Source organism: Cavia porcellus, unplaced genomic scaffold, assembly GCF_034190915.1.
Source record: "Cavia porcellus strain 051 isolate PalLab524CR breed Dunkin Hartley unplaced genomic scaffold, mCavPor4.1 scaffold_17, whole genome shotgun sequence".
NCBI classification, from domain to species: domain Eukaryota; kingdom Metazoa; phylum Chordata; class Mammalia; order Rodentia; family Caviidae; genus Cavia; species Cavia porcellus.
In genome coordinates, this window is record NW_026947500.1 from 65205092 (window position 1) to 65226644 (window position 21553).

At 60.7% G+C, this 21553-nt stretch overlaps 2 protein-coding genes across 12 annotated transcripts; one reads left to right on the forward strand and one right to left on the reverse strand.

Moving 5' to 3' along the window:
* Nucleotides 1–314: 314 nt before the first annotated feature.
* Nucleotides 315–13569, forward strand: Adgre5 (adhesion G protein-coupled receptor E5). Of its 9 annotated transcripts, none has more exons than XM_013156893.2 (21): nucleotides 315–608; nucleotides 2560–2607; nucleotides 2701–2811; nucleotides 3497–3652; nucleotides 4695–4811; nucleotides 5606–5734; nucleotides 6476–6622; nucleotides 6951–7097; nucleotides 7175–7221; nucleotides 7335–7412; nucleotides 9316–9493; nucleotides 9576–9680; nucleotides 9818–10041; nucleotides 11084–11257; nucleotides 11347–11538; nucleotides 11819–12045; nucleotides 12136–12202; nucleotides 12275–12366; nucleotides 12451–12628; nucleotides 12714–12809; nucleotides 12891–13569. In XM_013156893.2, the coding sequence occupies exons 1-21, from the start codon at nucleotides 584–586 to the stop codon at nucleotides 12918–12920; spliced, it is 2568 nt and encodes an 855-aa protein (XP_013012347.2). In that variant the 5' UTR covers nucleotides 315–583; the 3' UTR covers nucleotides 12921–13569. The 9 variants fall into 9 exon arrangements, with proteins under 9 accessions (XP_013012347.2, XP_013012353.2, XP_063084587.1 ...); XM_013156899.2 differs by having other exon boundaries at nucleotides 4695–4775; XM_063228517.1 differs by lacking the exon at nucleotides 11084–11257.
* On the reverse strand, nucleotides 13540–21047 carry Ddx39a (DExD-box helicase 39A). Of its 3 annotated transcripts, none has more exons than XM_004999847.4 (11): nucleotides 20858–21047; nucleotides 16712–16923; nucleotides 16502–16629; nucleotides 15622–15714; nucleotides 15310–15493; nucleotides 14728–14846; nucleotides 14408–14539; nucleotides 14219–14328; nucleotides 13986–14130; nucleotides 13758–13905; nucleotides 13540–13678 (listed from the first exon to the last, which is right to left on the reverse strand). In XM_004999847.4, the coding sequence occupies exons 2-11, from the start codon at nucleotides 16917–16919 to the stop codon at nucleotides 13662–13664; spliced, it is 1284 nt and encodes a 427-aa protein (XP_004999904.1). In that variant the 5' UTR covers nucleotides 16920–16923; nucleotides 20858–21047; the 3' UTR covers nucleotides 13540–13661. The 3 variants fall into 3 exon arrangements, with proteins under 3 accessions (XP_004999904.1, XP_004999905.1, XP_063084590.1); XM_004999848.4 differs by lacking the exon at nucleotides 20858–21047 and adding an exon at nucleotides 20384–20534; XM_063228520.1 differs by lacking the exons at nucleotides 16502–16629; nucleotides 16712–16923; nucleotides 20858–21047 and adding an exon at nucleotides 15023–15080.
* Nucleotides 21048–21553: the final 506 nt, after the last annotated feature.

Below are 21553 nucleotides of genomic sequence, written 5' to 3' on the forward strand. Positions count from 1 at the left end.
GAGCTGCAGCCCCAGCCTGGTGCCTCAGTTTCCCCTGGCGGCCCAGCAGGAGCACAGGGCAGCCCCACACGGAGAGCGGGCCATTTCTGTCCTCCCTCGCTCCCCTTCTCCCTTCCCCTTCCAGTTTGGGGGACCTGAATCCAGGATCGAGGCCACGAAGTCCCAACTTTTTACTTTTTGTTTTGAAACACAGTCTGCCCAGCCGTTTTCACCTTCGGACTCCTCCACCTAAGCCTCCCAGAGTGCTCGGGTCACCGTAGGCGCGGCCACGCCCGCCCGGCCGGTCCCCACCCACCGAGGACGCTGCAGGCAAATCCCCGGGGAGATCCCCCCCCACACACAGAGGCAGGAGGGTCTCCGCGCTCCTGCGCTGGCGGCTGCAGGGCCGGCCGTGGGGCCGACCCCCCCCCCCCGCAGCCCGGGCCGGGGCGCCGCCTGCTCCCGCCCCCGGGGTTCCGGGGCGGGCTGGCACCTCCCACTCCATAAAGCCGGGCCGGCGCCGCGGCTCCCGGTCCTCAGCGCGTCCTCCCGCCCGCCGCGCCCGGTGCCCGCGTCCCCGAGTCCCCGGTCCCCGGCTGCAGCCATGGGAGCGCCGCACCACCTGCTCGGTAGGAACGGGAGCCTGCGCCCCGCGCGGGCGGGGGGCGCCCAGAGGGGAAACTGAGGCACGGGGCCACGTGCCTGTCCTGCCAGCGCTCGGGAGCCTGAAGCAGGAGAGTCCCACGTCTGACCCGAGCCAGGCAACTCAGCCGACCCCGACCCAGGCAAAGCAGGAAGGAAGGGACCGGGGCCCAGAGTGTGGGACCAGGGCTGGGACACAGAGGGGGGACCGGACCGGGGACCCTGCACCCTGGCCCTGGTGCCCAGGCCCGGGCCCGGGCCGGCGCCTTAGGCTGGGACCCGCCGAGCCCGGCCGCTTTGCCTCGGGCCGACCTGCCTGCCGCCACTTCCCCTCCCTACCACGCCCAAGGTGGCCCTAACGGTCGTGGGCAGCCATTGCCCAGGGGACAGGACAGGCGACACAGAGAATGCAGAAGTGACGCCGGGGACCGGCCGCCCTGGCAGGTGGCAGCTGGCAGTGCGGTGCGCCCGGGCTTGGCAGTGGGGACAGTTGGCTGGGCGGGGCAGCTGACCGGCTGGGCAGGGCTGTGTCCGGCCCAGGGACGGTGCCCGGAGCACTGTGGTCCTGGGCTGGGTGGCCACTACCCACCTCCCAGCTAGTGGGGAGGCTGAAGCGGGAGGATGGCAGGTGTCAGCCCATCTTGGGGCCCTATGAGGGGCTGGGGAAGGGGTGTGGCTCAGTGTTGGGGCACCCTGGCACCCCAAATGCCACATGGTTTTCTCCCAGCATCATTTGCTGTTGCACTAGTGGTGAACTCCTCTGGTTGGGTGCTGGGGTCTGGGTTCTTAGCAGGAGGCGCCCCCACCCCAACCCTGCCTGCACACCCCTCCCCTTGTGTCCCCAGCAGGGCCCCCCTCCTCTCCCTGCCCCGGCCCTGAGGATGGGAAGCAGATGTCCACACAGTGGCCAGCAGCCCTGCTCCGGCTCCCGTTTGGCTGAATTCCGAGTCCCCAGATGGGGATGCCTTGGCCTGGCCGCTTTTAGGATGGGAGGGGCCACCCCGGCTGAGTGTTGGGGTGCCAGAGAGCCCCCCTCAAGCCCACACCTCTGTCAGTCTGACCCTCCAGGCCTCACTTTCCCCATACACGCAGCCCCCCCCCCCCCGCGGGCTCTGTGGAAGCTGAGGAGTCCCTGGAGACATTGAGGGGGGCTCTGGAGACATTGAGGGACCCAGCCCACGGTCACCCTGTGGTCCCTGAAGGAGGAAATGGGGGTTTGTGGTGAGGGAGCCTGCCAGGCCCTGTGGCTGGAGGGGAGGAAGCCAGCTGGGGTGCGGGCACCGAGGGGGGCAGTGGGTTTGGGGGTCCGGCCTCAGTTTGGGGCGAGGTTGGAGGACTCCACGGTCCCCTGGGATGGGGACCCAGATTAGACACAGATGGGCCGGAGACCCAAGTCGAGGCCCCCAGCTCCTAGACGCAGGCCTAGGGCTGAGCCAGGGTCCCTGTACCCCCTGGGTGGTGAGTCACTGTCCCTTGGCCCAGGAAGTGACTCACTCGGTCCCAGGGTCCCTAGCCCTGGCCCATACTGTCATCTGGACCCCCAAGGTTCTGCCCCGCTGCTGGCAGGGACAGCAGCTGCGACCCTTTCCGAGCCCTGGTGGCTTCCGCCTCTTTCTCTCTGGCGTACAGGGTGCAGTGGCACCTGGGCCCCTGTCCCCAAGGCCCGGGCCTCCGAGATCTGTTTTGGGTTTGGCTGGCGGTGCTGGAGGTTGGACCCCAAGCCTCACCCTGAACCCCCTGCCCACCCCCCTTTTGTCTTATTCTGAGCTCAGCTCCCTAAGCTGCCCCGGCTGGGCTCCAGCTTCTATCCTCCTGCCCCAAGCCCAGGCCTCCATCTCCATCCTGACTCTGCCCTGGGGGCTACAGGGGGCAGAGCCCAGGAGGGGCAGCCTTGGCCCCCTGCCCCCTTCCCCACTGACCCTGCCCTGTGGCTTGCAGTGCTCTGCACCCTGCTGCTGCTGGGAGCCGGAGCCCAGAAGGACAAGGGTGAGTCAGTGACCCCGGGCTGGGGACAGAGGAGGTGGCCGGGAGGCCCAGGGCTGGTGCCCCCGGTGACCACCATGGCCTCCGCTCCCACAGGCTGTGCCCGGTGGTGCCCTGTCAACTCCATCTGTATAGACGCCAACAGCTGTCGCTGCAACAGTGGGTTCACCCCGGAAAACATCACCAGCGTCTTGGAGAGCTGCGATGGTAGAGGCCCGGGGACTGCGGGGCACACAGGGGAACACAGGGAGGGCTGGAAGGCGCGGCCTGGGCCCTGTCCTCTCAAACTCAGAGAGGCTGAGACAGGAGGGGGCAAGCTCAAGCCCTGTGGAGGCCACACTGAAGGGACGTAAAAAAGGCTGGGGGTGTAGTTAAGCACTCCTGAGCTCAGCCCTAGGGTCACAAGAGAAGAGGAGGAGGGAGAAGGAAAGTGGCTTCCTGGACAGAGGGGTGCTCAGCTCTGTGCCTCAAATTGTCCTGGGCACCGAGGAGAGGAATGCTGAGCCTCTCCCACGCCTAGTCCCCTGCCTAGTCACTCTCCGCCCCATGTGCAAATCTGGGGCGTCAGCCAGGGCACCCAGATGCACAGAACGGGCTACCTAAGCTTCAGGAACGGCTTGCTCCAGCTGCAGTGTGGCCTCTGCAGGGCAATCCCGGATGTCTCCCAGAGGAGTCAAATTCTGCCGGATTCAAATTCAAATCCAAAGGATTCAAATTCTGTAAAAAGAGGAAGGGGGCCAGGGAAGTAGCTCAGCTGCACAAGTGTCTGCCTGGCAAGAGCAAGGTTCTGAGTTAGAGTCCTAATCCCCAAACAGAAGAGGATTGGAACTCACCGTTAGCCCCGGGCTGGGGCTGGGGCTGGGCGCTGACTCTGTCTCCTGCTGCATTCCAGACATCAATGAGTGTGGGCCGCCCTTGAGCATATCCTGTGGGAAGTATGCCGACTGCCAGAACACACATGGGGGCTATTACTGCATGTGCAGCCTGGGGTACGAGCTTGAGTCCGGAGGGAGAAATTTCAGCCACCCGCAGAACAACACGTGTAAGGGTAAGGACCTCCCCCACCTGAGGCTGGGGGCCAAGGGCCTGGCCTGGTGACAGGTGTGGCCCAGGTACCCCTGGCCCTGGGCTGAGGCAGGGCCAAGAGCCATGTACCCGTCGGCAGCTTGCATAGAAACCTCGCTGACAGTGTGGTGCAGTGACAGCGCTGTGCTTCTGTGTAAAGGAGGACAGGGGAAAGGGCCTATTTTATTTACTTGTTTACTTTTGTCTTTTGGAGACAGTCTCACTGTGCAGCTCAGGCTGGCCTTGAGCTCACTTTGTAGCCCAGGCTGGTCTTGAACTTGTAATCCTCCTGCCTCAGCCTCCTGAGTGCTGAAATGACAGGCAATTGCCACGTGCAGGACCACTTTTTAAAATCTTGAGGTAGGGTCTTGCTACATTACTGACTTTTCAGTGCTGGGCTCAAATTTGGGATCCTCCTGCCTCAGCCTCCGGAGTACAGCCCACAGCAGCTTCATTTTTGTTCACTGTGTGACCATGGACAGTTACTCGCCCTCTCTCTGCCTCTGTTTCCCCATCTGTAAGAAGAAAGGAACAGGGCTGGGGTTTAGCTCAACGGCATAAGAGCCTGCCAGACAAGTACAAGGTCCCTAGTTCGACTTCCAGTACCAAAAAAAAAAAAAAAAAAAAAAAAAAACAACCATAGGAGCTGCGGCTCTTGCCTCATGGAATTGCTAGGATCTGAAGGTGGATGGGAAGAGCTTTTGGGACCTCCAGCCTCTGGGCACAGAGCCCAGGACTCTGCACGATGGCAGGCAATCACTGCAGCCAACTCTGAAGCCTTGGGACCTGACTTCTACTGGATGGGCACCATGGGGCGTGGTCTGGGGCCTGGAGAGCCCTGGTCTTTGGTTTGTCACAGGACTGCATCACGGCCCCACAGGGCCCTCTGAGCACCTGGTCCCCAATACCCAGAACCCTCCACTTTGGGGAGACCAGAAGCTGCCACCCATCTGCATCTCATTTGCATAAAGGAGAAGGGGCGGGGCCAGGGTCCCACCAGCCTGGCGCCTCCTTCCTGTTCCCAGCCACAGCCTCTATGATGCCAGCCACATTGGGCTCAGCTGTGCCTACAAACATCCCCCGCCTCCCCGTCACCATGGACCCAGGTACTTGGGCCAGACCCTCAGGAAGAAGGACAAAGGGTAGGCACGGGGTCCCCACACCACCCTGCCCAGGGACTTTGGGCCCTGTCCCAAAGCAGGTCACTGTGGTCCCTCGAGGCCTGGAGCCCAGAGGGAGTTGGGTGGAGGAAGACGCTGGAGCCTGGGCCACAGCAAGAGGGTGGCCCTGAGGGGACGGGGACGGAGACGGAAGCTGGGCCCAGGTCTGCACCCTGGTGGGAGGTGACACACAGAGGCTGGAGCGCCCCCACCGGATCCTTGTCCCAGCTGCCCGGAGTGGGCCCAGGACCGGATGCCAGTTGTCACCACCGGCCACCTCTGTGGCGATTGGGCAGGGAACCTGGATGGACCTTGTGGCCGGCACCATGTTGAGGAACTCAATTCCTGAGCCTGCAGCCGAGCCTCTGGGGGACCCTGACTCAGGGCGGGGATGACAGTGCTGCCCTTCGAGGTCCCCACGGTGCCAAGGGACGTGGGCTGGGAGCCCTGGAAGAAGAGGTCATGGGTCACTACGTGGAGCCAATATGGGCCGCTCAGCAATGTGGGTCCCCTGCGTTCAGGGCCCTGGAGGCCCATCTGGCTGGGACACGTTGGTGGTGACACCCCTGCCACTGCTGGGGCTAGACTGTGGCTGGGAGGCCTTGGCAGCTTCCGGCCACATTTGGACGGCAGTCTGGGCCACCGCCCTCACCCTGGTCGCCCCCGTGAGAACTGAGAGAGAGCCGCCGGGTCCTCCAGATGCCACCATGCCAGGGAGCCCAGCCCACACCCAGCTGGGAGCCACTGCCTTGCAGCCATCTGCCCTCTCCTTCCAGATGGGCCCCAGCCAGCGCAGGACACCACAGTCTGCCCATGCCAAAGCTCTGTCAGCAAGGACGAAAAACCCACCTGTGTCTGCCCGCCAGGGTTTCGGTGCACCCCGGAGGGCCCCAAGCAGTGCACAGGTAGCAGCCCGGATGGAGAAGAGGCTGGCAGGGGTGGGGAGGCGCCAGGCGGGCCCTGCCAGGAGGGCGGAGATCGGTGGTTTCCACAGTCCTTCCCAGAAGGTCTCATCCAGGGGCCGAGCAGGGCCTGTCCTCCTGGACTTTCCCGGACATCACCCCCTCCTCGCACTCACGTCCAGTCCTCAGAAGGGCGGCTTGTACCGTGGCCAAGGAGAAGCAAAGGCTTGTGGTCACAAGTCCAGCTTCGGGGACCCAGATGGACCCTCTGGCCTGAGATACAGTTTCTCTCCTGGTTTCACTTCTTAAAAACTGAAGATACCGGGTCCGGGATGCAGCTCAGCAGCACAGTGCCTGCCTGGCAAGCTCAAGGTCCTGAGTTTGATTCTGGACACCAAAAAAACAAAAACCTACAAAAAACCTGAAGACACCCCATGCTGGGCCCCTCATGCAGGCATGGCCAGCACCACAGGATGCTCCAAAGGTGGAGCTGAAAGTCCCCAGGTGGTGGCACATGTAGGAAAGATCCTGGGTAACAAGACAGGCCTAGTGGGGCACACTTGTCATCCCAGCACTCAGGAGGCTGAGGCAGGGGGATCACTGCCATTCAAAACCAGCTTGGGCTACAGAGCTCAAGGCTGCATAATGCAACCTGTCTCAAAAAGACAAAAACAGGTGTAGGCAGCGTGCTGCATGGCGGGGGAGGGGGTGTGTGAGGCCCGGCTCTGGCTACTTTGTCCCCAGATGTGAACGAATGCCTCTCTGGACAGAGCCTGTGCCACAGCTCCACCCACTGTATCAACAACCGGGGGAGCTACCTGTGCAAGTGCCGCCGTGGCTGGAGGCCAGCGCCCGGGTCCCCCGACGGCCCTGTCAACACGGTCTGCGAAGGTCTGAAGCCCAGATGACCTGGTCCGAGGGTCCTGGCACCCACGGTCCAAACTGCTGACCGCAGACAGAGTCCTCTGCGCCGGGCACGTGGGCCCTTGAGGCCGGATGAGAAAGTCCAGGGTGTCCCAGGGGGGACAGACAGGGAGGCTTGCAGGGGACCCCCGGTGGCACCTGATTTCTCCCGGGCAAGAGCCTTTCCATGATTTCCTGCCTTGCACACAAGCATGTGCTCTGCTGGGCGTGGGGTCCCCAGGTGGCCAGGGCCAGGCACCGCTTTGGGGCAGAAGGCAACGGGCCAGGAGGCCTGACCCCCAATGTGTGTCCCCAGATGTGGATGAGTGTGCCACCGGGCAGCACGCCTGCCACAACTCCACCGTGTGCATCAACACCCAGGGCTCTTACAAGTGCCGCTGCCTCCCGGGCTGGAAGCCGCTGCCGGGATTCCGCAATGGCCCCAAGAACACCATCTGCCAAGGTATGGCCTGGCCGCCCCGCACCCGCCCCTGCCCCCCGCGGAGCGCAGCTTCCTGAGCCCCCTCCTCACCCTCACAGAGGTCATCTTCCCTGGCTGGAACCCGCCCCCCGGGATCCCCAGCAAGGTGAGCACCCCTGCCCCACCCCGAGGGCGGGACCCTTCCAGGCATGTTCGCCCGCACCCCCACCCTGGCTCGCCAGGTTGGCTGACGCCTTGCACCCCTCCTGCACCCTCCAGAGTCTCTTGCGCTTCTACGATGAAGTCCAGGGCCTGAGCAGAGACTTCAAGCCCCAGGTGGCTGAGCAGACCATCACGGTAAGGGCGGAACCCGGGGGCACCCGGAATGTCACGGGCGGGGGGCGGGGGGGGGCAGGCGAGGACAGGGGCTGCGATGTGGGTGGAAACGGCCTCCACCCAGGCGGACTTCCAGGCTGACACACGTGTGTGCAAGATACACCGACATGTGTATGCCCCTTACACACACGAGGGCAATAAGGAGCAGACCGGAGCAGGCAAGAACCGGACCTGGGGTCTGGTGTGACATGCACCCTTGTAATATCAGCTGCTAGGGAGGCTGAGGCAGGAGGGTCACAAATTCTAGCCCGACCTAGGCCCCTGTGCAATTTGGGGAGACACCGTCCCAAAATAAAAAGGAGGTGGGGATGGAGCCGGGGGCAGCAGCTCTGCCCTCGAGGCCCAGGACTGGGCCTGGAGGACCCGGCTTGCTGCCTGAGCTCTGGCCGAGGACTGCCCTCTCGGGGGCCCACTTCCTCCCGTGACCAGCAGGGAAATCTGGCTGCGCTGATCAGCTCGAGGCTGTAAGGAACCCTAACTTGCGCCAAGGAGCGGAGTGAGTAAGGTTGAGCCCAGTAGAAATATCAGGTGAAGCCAAGAAGAGTGGGGCGTGGCAGCCCAGGGTCACCCGGGATCCCCGGACCCTGAGAGGCTGAGGCAGGAGGTTGCAAGTGCCAGCCCAGCCCAGAGGATTTAGCAAGTTCTGGAGACTCTGTCTCAAAGTAGAAATGGGTTGAGTATGTGGCCGAGTGCAAAGCTCTAGCGTTGGGCCTCAGTACCAAAAAAGAAAAAGGGAAAAGCCCCAGAAAATACAACCTACTCACATCATTTTAACTATTCTTTTTTTTTTTTTTTTAAATTTTTTTTTTTTTTTTATCAGTACCGGGGATTGAACTCATGACTGCCTGCTTGCAAGGCAGGTGCTTATGCCACTGAGCTAAATCCCCAGCCCCCATTTTAACTATTTTGTAGCTACATATTTTAAAAATACTATAAGAAAATAAGTGAAAATGTAAAGATTATACGGTTAAGGGTGTGATTCAGTGGTAGAACACCTGACTGAACACACCTGACTGAACATTTAAGATTTTAGTAGGTTCCCAACATGGGGGGAAAGTATATATATATATATATATATATATGTAATTTATATGTAATTTACATATATTTTATATGTGTATATTTTTTACCTTACAGATCCAAAATAGTACCCATTTCAACACGGAATGATTTTCATGTTTTTTTTTTTAATCGATACCAGGGATCGAACTCACAATTGCCTACTTGCAAGTCAGGTGCTTATGTCACTAAGCTAAATCCCCAGCCCCCGATAGTCATGTTTTCTTTATTTATTTGTTTTGGTACTGGGTATTGAACTCATGACCTTGAGCTTGCCAGGAAGACACTTATACCACTGAGCTAAATCCCCAGCCGTATTTCTTTTGAGGCTGGTCTTGGATTTGTGGCAATCCTCCTGCCTCAGCCTCCTGAGTCCTGGGATTATAAGCGTGCACCCATCACATCTGGCAGGATGATTTTCAAACCCTGAAACATCTTACATTTATTCTTTCAAGCTGTCTTGTTTGTTTGAGACGGGGTCTCATGCGCTCCAGGCTGGCCTTGAACTCTATGTAGCCCCAGCTGGCCTCAAACTGCAATCCCCCTGCCTCAGCCTTCCCAGCACTGGGGTTACAGACATGCTCCACTGTGCCGTGTCATGTATCTGACACTTCAGAGCAGGTCCAGACACCTTCTGAGCGCTCAGGGGCCAGGCTGGCTTGCAATGACTGTCCTGGCAGGTGGTGCCCTCCAGGGCAGTGAAGATCCCCAGGGAGGGGTCCCCAGGGCCTCCCTGCCTGGAGATACGGACCGAATCCCAGCTGTGGCTCCACAATCTAACATCTCTGCCATCCCTCACTCCCAGAAACTTGTTGAGGCCATGGATGGGCTGCTGGCTGCCCCCGGGGAAATACAGGACCTGACTCCGGAAGACCAGTATCTCGTGGCCACCTGGTTGCTCTCAAACGTGGAGCACACCCTGAGGTCCCTGGCCCAGGCCCTGCCCGAGGGCAGCTTCACCTACACGTCCCGGGCTGGCACAGGTGAGGCTCCCCCCCAGTCCGCCCCGTCCCACCGTGCCCCTGCCTGCACCCTGCATCCCCAATCTCTGTCACTTCCCCACAGAGCTGTCCCTCGTGGTTAAGGAGGAAGGCAGTGGAAACATCACCTTGGGCCAGAGCTACGCACGGGTGCTGCTGGACTGGGCTGTGGCCACAGGCCACAATGCAAGTAAGGGTTGGGGAGGAGACGGACCCAGGACAAACCAAGCTGTTATTGGAGGGTTGGATCTAAGTGGGACTGCCTTGGGTGGGAGTCTGGGGTACAGAGATAAGGGTGAGAAGGGCAGTGGGCCTGTCCATCCCCAGGCTATGCCGTGGTGGGCGTCCTGTCCAGCCAGTACATGACAGAGCTGCTAGCCAACACCTCCCTGGTTCTGGAACCCGAGAAGCTACTGCAGCTGACAGAGGCCCACGAGAGACCCATCCGCGGGGCACGGGCCACACTCCTCTCAGCCATCAACTCTGTGTTTGTGAGCAACGCCGACACGGACAAACTGGCCTCCCCTGTCACCTTCGCTTTCTCCCACCAGGTGAGTCCTGAGGAGGGAAGGGAAGGCTCTATTGCCTATTCCACAGACATACCCCAGCGCCTTTGCACTGCTGTGTCACTCTGCCTGGGAACTCTTCCCCATGCCACACAATCCTCTGTGCACTTCTAGTATTTGTTCAAAGGTCACCTCACATGCCTTTCCCAACTTCCTTATTTAAAAGTACTGTACAGGGCTGGGTCTAGCTCAGTGGCACAATCGCCTGCCTGGCAAGTGAGGGGTGAGAGGTCCCAAGTTCAGTCTCCCATATAAAAAAAAAAAACCCTACTGAGCAGGCTTGGTGGCACACACCTGTAATCCTAGCACCTGTGAGGCCTAGGCAGGATTTCAGGCAACTCCACAAGACACTGTCAAAATAATTTTTTTGGAGGCAGGGTTACACTAGGGTTACACCAGGGTTCAGGCTGGCCCTGAGCTCACTGTGTAGCTCAGACTGGTCTCAAACTCACAACAATCCACCTGCCAGCCTCCTGAGTACTGGGATGACAGGCGTTTGTCACCACCCCAGCTTCAAAATTAAATTTTAAAAGGGCTGGGTGCAGCTCAGGGACGGAGCACCTGCCAATCATGCACGAGCCCATCCCCAGCGCTGGGAAACAACAACAAATGACAGGCTGGGTGTGGGGGTGCACGCCTATAATCTGGGCACTGGAGGCAGGAGCATGGCTGTGACTTGGAGGCCAGCCTGGGCTACAGTGAGTCCAAGCGCAGCCTGCACAGCGCAGCAAAATCCTGCCTCAAAAAGACAAACAAGACACTCGGTATCACAGCTTTCACGTGATTGCTTTCCCTTCCTCGAGGCACTCGCTGCCCTTTACGCACTGTCCAGTTCAGTCCAGTGTCGTGTTTATGACCTGCGCGTGTCCCCAGCGCTGCGCTGTGGGGCTGACATGTGTGTGCCCTTTCAGCCGAGCTGCCCCATATCGGTGCACCCGGGACGCTCAGTGGAGGACACTGAGCAGCCCCAGCAGCCCCGGGCGCCCCAGGCCAGACTCTGACACCCCGACACCCCGTGTCCCCACAGCCCGAGGAGCCCGGCACCGAGCTAGTCTGCGCCTTCTGGAAGCGGGACGGCTCCGGGGGCGGGCACTGGGCCACCGAGGGCTGCCGGAAGCGGGGCAGCGGACAGAACAGCACCACCTGCCAGTGCGACCACCTGAGCAGCTTCGCTGTCCTCATGGCCCACTACCAGGTGGAGGTGCGCGCTGGGCCCCGGGAGCCCCACGGCAACGGCAGCCGGCGCGCTCTGGCCTTGCGACCTCTGAGAACCCGCCCACCTGTCCCTAGGACTGGAAGCAGAGCCTGATCACCAAGGTGGGGCTGTCCGTGTCGCTCGTCTGCCTGTTGCTGTGCATCCTGACCTTCCTGCTGGTGCGGCCCATCCAGAGCTCGCGCACCACAGTGCACCTCCACCTCTGCATCTGCCTCTTCGTGGGCTCAGCCATCTTCCTGGCGGGCGTTGAGAACAAGGGCGGCCAGGTAGGCCCCGCCCCACTCGTCTGACCAATGGGGGTACTTTTGGGGGGAACCGCCCGCGCGTGTTGGCATCTGGCCCCGCCCAGACCGCCAGGCCTCCACTTGCCCGCCTTTCTCAGCACAAAGCCAAAGGCCACGCCCATTCCCATCCCCTGGGTATTGGACACACTTTGGAGGGGCTGGCCCCGCCTCCCCAAGGCCCGCAGCAGGGGATTGGTCGGGCCGTGCGCGTCCCGCCCCCGCCGCGGCCGCGGCCCCGCCCCTGACCGCCCCGCACCCGCAGGTGGGGCTGCGCTGCCGCCTGGTGGCCGCGCTGCTGCACTACTTCTTCCTGGCCGCCTTCTGCTGGATGAGCCTGGAGGGTGTGGAGCTCTACTTCCTGGTGGTGCGCGTGTTCCAGGGCCAGGGTCTGCCCAAGCGCTGGCAATACCTGCTGGGCTATGGCGTGCCCCTGGTCATTGTGGGCATCTCAGCGGCCACCAATAGCGAGGGCTACGGGCACGCGGCGCAGTGAGTGGCATGGCGGGGTGGGCGGGGCGAGCCGGGCAGGTGGTGGGGCGTGGGGACCCCACTTCACTGACCCCACCCGACCTCCACCAGCTGCTGGCTGGACCCCCGGCGGGGCTTCCTCTGGAGCTTTCTTGGACCCCTGACCTTCGTCATCCTGGTAGGTGTCCCTGGCCGCGCCCATTGCCAGCCCGCCCACCCCCGCGCCCCCCTAACCTGTGCCACCCCGCAGTGCAACGCAGTCATCTTCGTGGTCACCGTGTGGAAGCTCACGCGCAAGTTCTCCGAGATCAACCCGGACATGAAGAAGCTGCGCAAGGCCAGGTCCGGGCGTGAGCGGGCGCGGGTGGGTCGCCTGGGTCCCTGCTCCGCAGCCGCCACCGCAGCTGCCGCCTCCTGTCTCCGCAGGGTGGTGACCATCACGGCCGTGGCGCAGCTATTCGTGCTGGGCTGCACCTGGGGCTTCGGGCTCTTCCTCTTCAGCCCCGAGAGCTGGCACAACACAGTGCTAGCCTACGTGTTCACGGTGCTCAACTGCCTGCAGGGCACCTTCCTCTACGTGCTGCACTGCCTGCTCAACAAGAAGGTGCGGCAGGCTGGGAAGGGGGGCTGGGGGGACAGTGGGCTGGGGGGCAGCAGGGCCCCGTCTCACCCTGACCGGCCGGCCCCAGGTGCGTGAGGAGTACCGGAAGTGGGCCTACGCTCTCACCGGGAACAAGTACTCAGAGTTTGCCTCCTCCACGGCTAGCAGCAGCCAGCAGACCCGGGTGAGGACCGAACCAGTCGGGCGCAGGGATGGCGGGGTGGGGCCCCCTGGGCGCATGGGCCTCACGGCTGCTCTCTTCCAGGCCCTCAGGCCATCGGAGTCTGGGATGTGACCTCCTGGCCTCTCCCATGCTGACCACGCCCTGTCCCGACTCCTGGCTGCCTGGGACAGTGTGCAGCACAGAGGACACATAGGACACACAGGCTGTGCCTAGACTGCGGGATGCTGGACTGCAGGACAGTGGGGACCTGCTCTGGCTCCCCCGCCACATCCCAGCTGTGGCTGATAAGCTGGGCCAGGCCGGGCCAGGGGTGGGTGGCTGGGGGCCCTGCCTTGACCTGCCCCGCGCCAGGCTGGAAGAGGCTGGAGCCCAGGCTCCCTAAGCTAGCACTGGTGGCATGACCGGCTCCCTGGCCATGCAGACACTCACGGTACAGAGGCTGCCACCTGCGCCAGGGCGCAGTGTCCTCACATCTGAAGGTCGCTGATGTTTTGTTTTTGTTTTTCCCGGGAGGACTGAGAATCAAACTCAGAACCTTAGTGCTTGCCAGGCAGGCACTATCCACTGAGCTGTGTTTTGTTTTGTTATCTGTGTAAACCTCTCAATGTGGACACAAAATTAAATGTTGCACTGATACACGGGGTGGGCTCACTGGTGCAGGGGTTGATGATGCTGGCAGGGGATCAAAGAACCAATGGAAGGAAGGAGACACAGACATAGGGAGCCAGGCTTCCATAATAAAAATGTATTCTTACACAAATCTACAGCTCTTCAACAGTAAAAAGAGCCTGTCTGAGGCATTGCAGGACAGGCAGGAGGGCAGCAGGAGGGCACGGGCTTCCAGGAGCGTGGTTACCGGCTCTGCTCAACTGTGGGGATGCAAGGTGGCAGTGAGGCAGCGCCCCATCCCCTGCCCAGGGCCCCGCCACCTGCCATGCGGCCACTTACTATATGTGGAGATGTCGATCTCTTCCGGGAGCTCGGCCACGTTCACCTCAAAGCGGTCCTGGACATCGTTAAGGATCTTGGCGTCATTCTCATCGGACACGAACGTGATGGCCAGGCCTTTGGTGCCAAAGCGGCCTGCTCGGGCCACCTGTGGGGGTGGGTCAGGGGGTCAGGCAGCAGCCGGGGTCAGCAGCCTGTGTCTCCCGGGCCCCTCGGGGCGTGCCTCACCCGATGCAGGTAAGTGTCCGAGTCCTCCGGCATGTCGTAGTTGAAGACTATGTTGACGCGCTCGATGTCCATCCCGCGTCCAAACAGGTTGGTGGCCACCAGGATGCGCCGCTGGAAGTCCTTGAACTGCTGGTAGCGCGACAGACTGGGCACGGGCAGATGGGAGAAGGCTGTCACCCAAGGTCCCAGGCTCCCGGCGCCGGCCCCGGCCAAGTGTGCTGCCCCCAACTCACCGCTCCTCCTGCGCCATGCCACGGTGGATGGCGATGGCTGGGAAGTTCTGCTCCACCAGGAGCTGGGCCAGTGCCATGCAGCGCTGCACCGACTTCACGAAGATCACCACCTGGGGAGAGGGCAGGCAGTCAGTGGCTGTGCCAGGCGCTAGCCCAGACCTGGAGTGGCAGTGGTGGCGGCAGCGGCACCTGATTGAACTCTAGCACGTCCAGCAGGTCGAAGAGCTTGCGGTTCTTCTCGCTGTCTTTGAGCTTCACGTAGTACTGCTGCAGGCCGTGCAGCGTGAGCTTGGTCTCGTCGTCCACGAACACCTCCATGGGCTGTGTGGGGGAAGCGGGAGGGGCGCGCGGGGCTCACTCGGGGGCGCGGTGCCCGCCCTGGACCTTGTGGCCGGTGGCTCCTGGCGGCGGTGCTTCCCGGGGCCTGTGGCCGCCTCGCTCAGCTCCACCGCGGCCTCCCGGCGTCCTCCGTGCCACGGGCCAGCACAGGCGGGCATCACCCTACTCACGTCCTGCATGAACTTCCTGCAGACCGGCCGGACCTCCTTGCCCAGGGTGGCGCTGAACATCATGCACTGCTTCTCATGTGGCGTCAGGCGGAAGATCTCCTGCACGTCCCGCCGCATGTCTGCGGGAGGTGGTGACCGGCATGAGCGCCCCCACCGGACCCTCTAAGCCAGCCCGGAGCCCCCCGCTGAGCCAGGACCGCACTGGCAGGGTGGACTGGGCCAGGAAGCCGCAGGTGGCACCAAGCGTCCTGGCGCCAGAGGGGCTGGACGCGGGCAGGGAGCGTGGTCCACTTACACGGCCTGCTTGGGCAGCCGGGCCACCACGCCTCGAGCCATGCTCCGGGGAGGGCAGCCTGCGGCACAGAAGCCACAGGGTGAGGGCCGCCCCGGTAGGGCATGGCCGTCCCCCTGCCTCGGGTCATGGGATATACACTATGGGGTGATAGAAGCCTGGAGCCCCACTGCGCTCGGGCTTGTGGGCAGCCTGTCACTGCCTCGAGGCCACCAGCAGAGATCCCTCTCTGGCCGCTGCCCCACACCCCTGGGCTCCCTGGGGGCCCTGGGCCCAGCAGGGACACTCACCCAGTTGCTCCAGCATCTTGTCACACTCATCCAGCACGAAGTGCTTCACGTTCTTCAGGTTGAGGCTCCTGTTCCGCACAAGGGCCAGGATGCGACCCGGGGTTCCCACCACTACATGGGGACAGTTCCTTTTCAGCACCTCCTCATCCTTCTTGATGGACAGGCCTCCAAAGAACACGGACACCTGTGGGCGCACAGTATACTGCGGGAGTGCCCTGGCTGGGCTGCACATAGCTCACAGGCTCCTGGGCAACACAGGGCACAGCCAAGGCTGCTTGACGCAGTGTGGGGGCAGCAGGTGGCGGGCCTCACCTTGACGCTGGGCATGTACTTGGAGAAGCGCTCGTACTCCTTGCTGATCTGGAAGGCCAGCTCCCGTGTGTGACACATGACCAGGACAGACACCTGGGAGTAGACGGGAAGCAGTGTCCCTGTGGGTGGGTTCCTCCATCCAGAGCCGACACCGGCCAGGACACCCAGGACACTACGGCCCAGGGCCAGCACCGTGGCCCCCGCCCTACACTGACACAGGACCCATGGCAAGGCTGGTGGTCACTGTCAGACCTGCCCAGCCCAAGACTGCTGGACACTGGGGCCTCACTGGAACTGCCCATTGAGTCCTGGCCTTCATGATCCACCTTAAGAAAGGAAGCAAATCCACCATAACTTTTTTGGTGACAGGGTCTCGATAGGCAGTCCAGGCTGGCCTCAAACTTGCAATGATCCTCCTGCCTCAGCCTTCTGAGTGCTGGGATGACAGGTATGCAGCACCATGCCTGGCTTTTTTTCTTTTTTGGTGCTGGGCATCAAAGCCAGCCCATGCAGCCATGCACAAGGTCACCACTGCGCTACACTTTCAGACCCACAGTTGTTCTGAGGTGGCGGAATACAATGTTGGTCAGATCACCACAGCGGTAGAATGCCCCCTTCAGTGCACACCACACTGAGGCTTATAGCTGGATCCCCCACTGAGGTAGCAGGCTGAGTCAGGGGGCTTCCAAGTTCCAGCACAGCCTGGGGAGCAAAGTCCTGGGGCCCTGATCCGCATTGTCTCTGGTGGGAAGCCAGTGGCACTCAGCAGGCCTCATAGCACAGGACGCCTGTGTTTCCTAACGTCAGAGCCCAGGGTAGAGCAGGAATGTCATGGGGTGGTGGCAGGCAGGGAGGGAGGGAGGGCAGGGGAGACACCCACCTGGCCGTTGACTGGCTCAATCTGCTGCAGGGTGGCCAGCACGAAGACCGCCGTCTTGCCCATCCCGGACTTGGCCTGGCACAGGACGTCCATGCCCAGGATGGCCTGGGGGATGCACTCATGCTGCACTGCAGGGGGAAGCGCTCGTGAGCGGCACGGAGCCTGACCGCGGGCACACGCCCCAGCCCACGGGCGGGTGGGCAGGCGTACCCTCCGAGGGGTGCTCGAAGCCACAGTCCACGATGGCCCGCAGGAGCTCTGGCTTCAGCAGGAAGTCCCGGAAGCCCGAGCTGTGGATGGAGACATAGGAGCCCTTCACGTCCTTCTTGGGAAGCACAGGGGTGCTCTCGGCAGGCGCCTGGGGCTCCTCATCTTCCTCATAATCCAGAAGCTCATTTTCCACGTCCTGCTCTGCCATGGTGCTAGGGACAGAAGGAAGGAAGGGCTGAGTGTGGCGAATGGCAAGCAAGGGGAGAGGCCACCAGGAGGGCACGGGCATGGGCATGGGCAGGGCCACTCTTGGCCCCTCTGCTCCAGTCCCAGATTGGGCTGTGGTTACCAATCTCCCCCGCCTCCTTGTGCACCACTGGGAACCCCCTGCTCCTGGGCGCAGTGACGCGGCTCAGTGCTGGGTGCTGACCTGGCACACGGAGGCCCCTGGCTCCACGAGATCCCCTGGGTGCCTCAGCCCCCATCACATGCCTCCCCCTTAGCGCGCTGCTCAGCACTCTGGCCCAGGTTTGCACATGCGCTCTTCCTTCCTGACACCAGAGCCTCAGTCTCAGGACCGCCAGGCCTGGATGGGGACCCACAGGGTGGCTGTGGGGCTGCAGGGAGGGGAACGTAGGCCACGCGGTGGAGTGAGCAGGCCCCATTCCCCTTCCCTGAGGTCTACACGGGGAGAAATTAAGTGCATTTGTGAAAAGCCTCCCATGGGCCTGGCAGGAGAAACAGGATAAGGCAAATGGGATTAGCATGAGGTGCCCCACCCCCTCCAGCCCTGGAGAGCCAGGAACCACACTTAAGCACGATCCCTCAGCTCACGGTCCCCCAGCTTGGACCTCAGGCCCTGAGGTACAGGGCCTCCTCTTGTCACACTCCTCTAGGCCCTTCTGTCACCTCCCCCAGTCCCAGGCTTTAACTGAAACTGTTGTGCTAAAGCTTCAACTATCTCTAGCCTGGCCTCCCCCAGATATTGGGCCCAGCTCCTCACCAGCTGCATCTCCCACTCTCGGCCACAGGCCTGCACCCCATCTCAAGACACTGCACCCCCATCCTCATGTTGTCATCCCTCTCACCCTCCTGTTCAACTGGCCAGAGATTTCTACCCACCAGGCCCTCCAGGACCGGCCTGGCACTTCCCATGACCCCAAGCCCCTACCACCTTCCCTTCTTTTATATCAACTTTTTTTTAGTACTGGGACTCAAACTCAGGGCCTTGCGCTTGCCCGGCAGCGCCATGCTGCTGAGAAGTATCTCAGCTCCCTTTCCTTTGAAGAAGAGCAGCTCTGCTGAGGCCTCACATGCCCTGTAACTCGTCAAGCAGAGCCCGAGATTCAGCAGGTTTTGGTGCAGTCATAGATGTGGGTGGTTATCACCACACCCAGCTTTAAGGCCTCAGAAATAAGCGTCCATCCCCTTTCAAGTTTGTTCACACTAGTACATGGATCAGGACTGTTATTTTTCATTGCCAAATAATATTCCTTCACAGGAGCATTCTGCGTTTTGCAGCCTGGGTAACATGTTTTGCCTGCATTACGTCCATCTCTCTCCCTGGCTCCCTGTTCCTGTCCTCCCACCCTCCAGCTACAGCAGTCAGAGGCAGAGCTGAATTGTTGCTGGCCTGCAACCCCAGCACTCTAGAGATTAAGGCAAGATAACTCAAAGTTCAACTCCATCCTTGGCAACTTATCGAGCCCCTGTCTCAAAACAAAAACCTTTAAAAAGAGCTGGGGATATAATTCAGTGCAAAGGCCCCCTATGCTGCAAATCAACCAATCAGAATCAGATTGGGGACTGTTCTGGTCAAAAGCAACTAATGAGCTGGGTGTGGCAGCACACACCAGTAATCCCAGCACTTAGAGAAGTCTTTGAGGCCAGCCAGGGCTACTTACTGCATTCAAGACCAGCCTGAACTGCATAGAGACCCCGTCTCAAATTAAATAAATAGAACCCAGGCATGGAGGCACCCACCTATGGCACCAGGACTTGGGAGGCTGAGGCAGGCAGACTGCCACAAGCTTGACACCATATACACATACATACATATACAGTAAAACCTTATAAGACTAAAGGGGAGTCACTGTTGGAGTACTCCTGGATACAATCCCCAGAACGGAGGAGGAAAGTAAAACCTGGGTCCAGACCATGACCGCCCAAGTCCTTCCTGACCTGACCCCAACCCCCTTCTTTTCACACTGGCCCTGCGGCACCTGTCATCCTCACTTGCTGGGCAGCAGGACCGCCAACACAGCCCCAACTTGGGGAGCCCCTGCTCCGCTCAGCCCCACCCTCCCCTGCGCCTGCAGCAAGGCCTGGGGCAGGAGACAGAGGGCACAGCCACAGGCGCTGGACAGCACTGGCAAAGGGAACAAACTCGAATCCAGGCCTTAAGGCTGTTTCACAAGTCCTCCCATTCCTGGAAAGACATAATCTCGCACCAGCCCCAAGGATTCTCCTTGGCAGAAAAACAGGAAGGATTCATCTCCCAGGCACCCAGAAAAAGAACAGGGACCCAAAGATCAGTCCAAACAGTGCCAGACCTTGCGAGGCATGACAGAATGGCTGACTGGCTGAAGTGAGGCAACACAGGACTCGGAAGGGCTGGTGAGCAGTAGGGAGTTCACTAGGTTCAGAGTTAAGTGAGTCAGCCAAGATCTGCCCAAGAGTAATTTATTCCAAGCCAGCACTCAGGAGGCTGAGGCAGGAGGATGGTTTCAAGTTTGAGGTCAGCCTGGGCTCCAAAGTAGGCCTCAAGGCCAGCCTGACCTACATAGTGAGACCCTGTCTAAAAAGACAGGAAAAAAACAAAGGAATAACTTACTTCAGAGATAGAGCCAGGAAAGGAAAAAAGAATTAACCAGGGCACCAAGCAAGGGATACAAGGGCTGGGCCTAGGCCTGGGTGATCCACACGGAAGACCCAGTCATCTCCTTTAGGCTCTAAACATGCATGACTAAGAGTGTCTGCTTATTTTTGCAGTACTGGGGACTGAGCCCACAGCCTTTGCACTAAACTACATCCAACACTGCTTATTGGTGGGGTGCGCCTGAGACAGTCTTGCTGTAATTCAGGCTGGCCTCGAACTCACTATGTAGCCCAGGATGGCCTGGAACTCAAGCAGTCCTCAGGCTTCAGCCTCCCAGGTTGCTGGGATTACAGGCAAGAGTGCTTCAATGCGCCAGGCTCGTCAGAGTACCCTTCAAAAGGCCTGAAAAAGGTCTTTCGTGCTGCTGGGGAAAAAGATTTGAGGCACAAAATCTTCAGGGACAAAAAGCTTGTCTAGGCCGGGCGTGGGGGTGCACATCTGTGGGCCACCACTTGGGAGGCTGAGGTAGCAGGATCACTGCGAGTTTGAGACCAGCCTGGCTGCAGAGTGAGCTCAAGTCCAGCCTGAACTGCGTGGAGAGACCTTGTATTAAAAAGACTAAAAAACCCTCAAAAACCCCAAAATGCTCGTACAGCATGTAGGAGGCCCAAGGTCCCATTACTAGCGCAGAAAAAGTAATCAAGAAAAGAAAACAATCCCCTAGGTGGCTGCCCAAGATCTAAAGCTCAAAACAAACCGAAACACAGGGCGAGGGGCAGAGACGGCCCCGGGAGCGTAGGGGCTCGAGGCTGTCACCGGGTGGTGTGACAGCGCCGCCCCGACTTCCAGCGTACCGCGGTCGCCTTCCGCGCCGGGTTCTGGTCCCCGACGCGGACTCCTGTTTTCGGTCCCAAGTCGCCGAAACCGGAATCCCCTAATCACGGGACCCGACCAGGGGTGCTGAGGGAAGGCGCAGCCGGCCCCGCCTGCGAGCTCCGGCTCCCCCCCCCGCCCCCAACCCAGACGCCACCCCAGGTCCGTCCTCGGGCCGCACAAGGCGGCCTTTGGCTCCGTTCGGGCCGGGAGCGGACCGCGAGGTGCCACGACACCGCCGCTCCCGGAAGCGCCCCGCGCCCGGTCCTCCCACCCGCCCGTCCGCCATCGCGCATGCGCCGCGGGGCCCAACGGCCGCCACAGCGCGAGCCGGGTGCCCCCGCCCCCGCCTCGCGACTCCCGCTCCCTCTCTTCCAACGCTGTCTCCCTCCACTGCTCAACCACCGCTCCGACCTCCCCACACCGTGGTCCCGCGCCCGACCTCCGCTGCTTACTTGGTTTCTCGTTCACCCCCGCGTGCTACGAGAAGTACCGTCCAACGCCGGTTATCCGTCGCGCGCCAGCACTCTTAGAAGCCGCGTTTCCTGTCTCCTACGTCCGCGCTGTAGTTCTTGCTCACTGGGCCGCTACGTTGTCATTCAATAGAAGCGGAAGTGGTGATTGGACTCAAGGGAAGGTGTCAAGAGACTATAGGTGGAAAAAGGAAAATAGGGAGTGTCTAATGTCTGAGTTTCATTGGTCAATCTAAAAGTAGGCGTGCCCGAAAGAACTTGAGCCGGGTGCTGAGCCACGATGTATCACGTGACTTATGTGAGGTCACCCGCGCCGCCATATTTTTTATTGGCAATTAAGGACCAATTATTTGGCCCACAGCACATTTGGTTTTTTTTTTTTTTAGGGGGGGGTGCTGGGTAATAAACCCAGAGCCTTTGCTCTGAATTACATCCCCAGCTTGTTTATTTCTAATTTTATTTTAAAATAAGACTCTCACTAAATTGCATGGGGTGGGCTGGAATTTGCGAACTTCCTGCCTCAGCCTCCCAGAACTCAGTGCTCTCGGCTTGCCCACCTTTTGAAGCGTGGCTTTTGGCAGTTGTCGTGGCTCTTACAGACTCCAGGTCCCCCACAGTGAAGGGTCTTTAAAAGGATGAGGAGATAATGGCAGTTTGAAGTGACTGCTATACATTAGT

Bases quoted from the DNA above. Each gene is read 5' to 3' on its own strand.
- Ddx39a (XM_004999847.4), bottom strand. From the start codon at position 16,919: ATGGCAGAGCAGGACGTGGAAAATGAGCTTCTGGATTATGAGGAAGAT. The intron at 15,494-15,621 runs GTGAGGCCCGCC...GTGCGCCCACAG, and splicing joins AGTACATGCCCAGCGTCAAG to GTGTCCGTGTTCTTTGGAGG. The intron at 13,906-13,985 runs GTGAGGCACGCC...CCACCCCCACAG, and splicing joins CGGACACTTACCTGCATCGG to GTGGCCCGAGCAGGCCGCTT.
- Adgre5 (XM_013156893.2), top strand. From the start codon at position 584: ATGGGAGCGCCGCACCACCTGCTCG. The intron at 5,735-6,475 runs GTAGCAGCCCGG...CTTTGTCCCCAG, and splicing joins GGGCCCCAAGCAGTGCACAG to ATGTGAACGAATGCCTCTCT. The intron at 12,367-12,450 runs GTCCGGGCGTGA...CTGTCTCCGCAG, and splicing joins AAGAAGCTGCGCAAGGCCAG to GGTGGTGACCATCACGGCCG.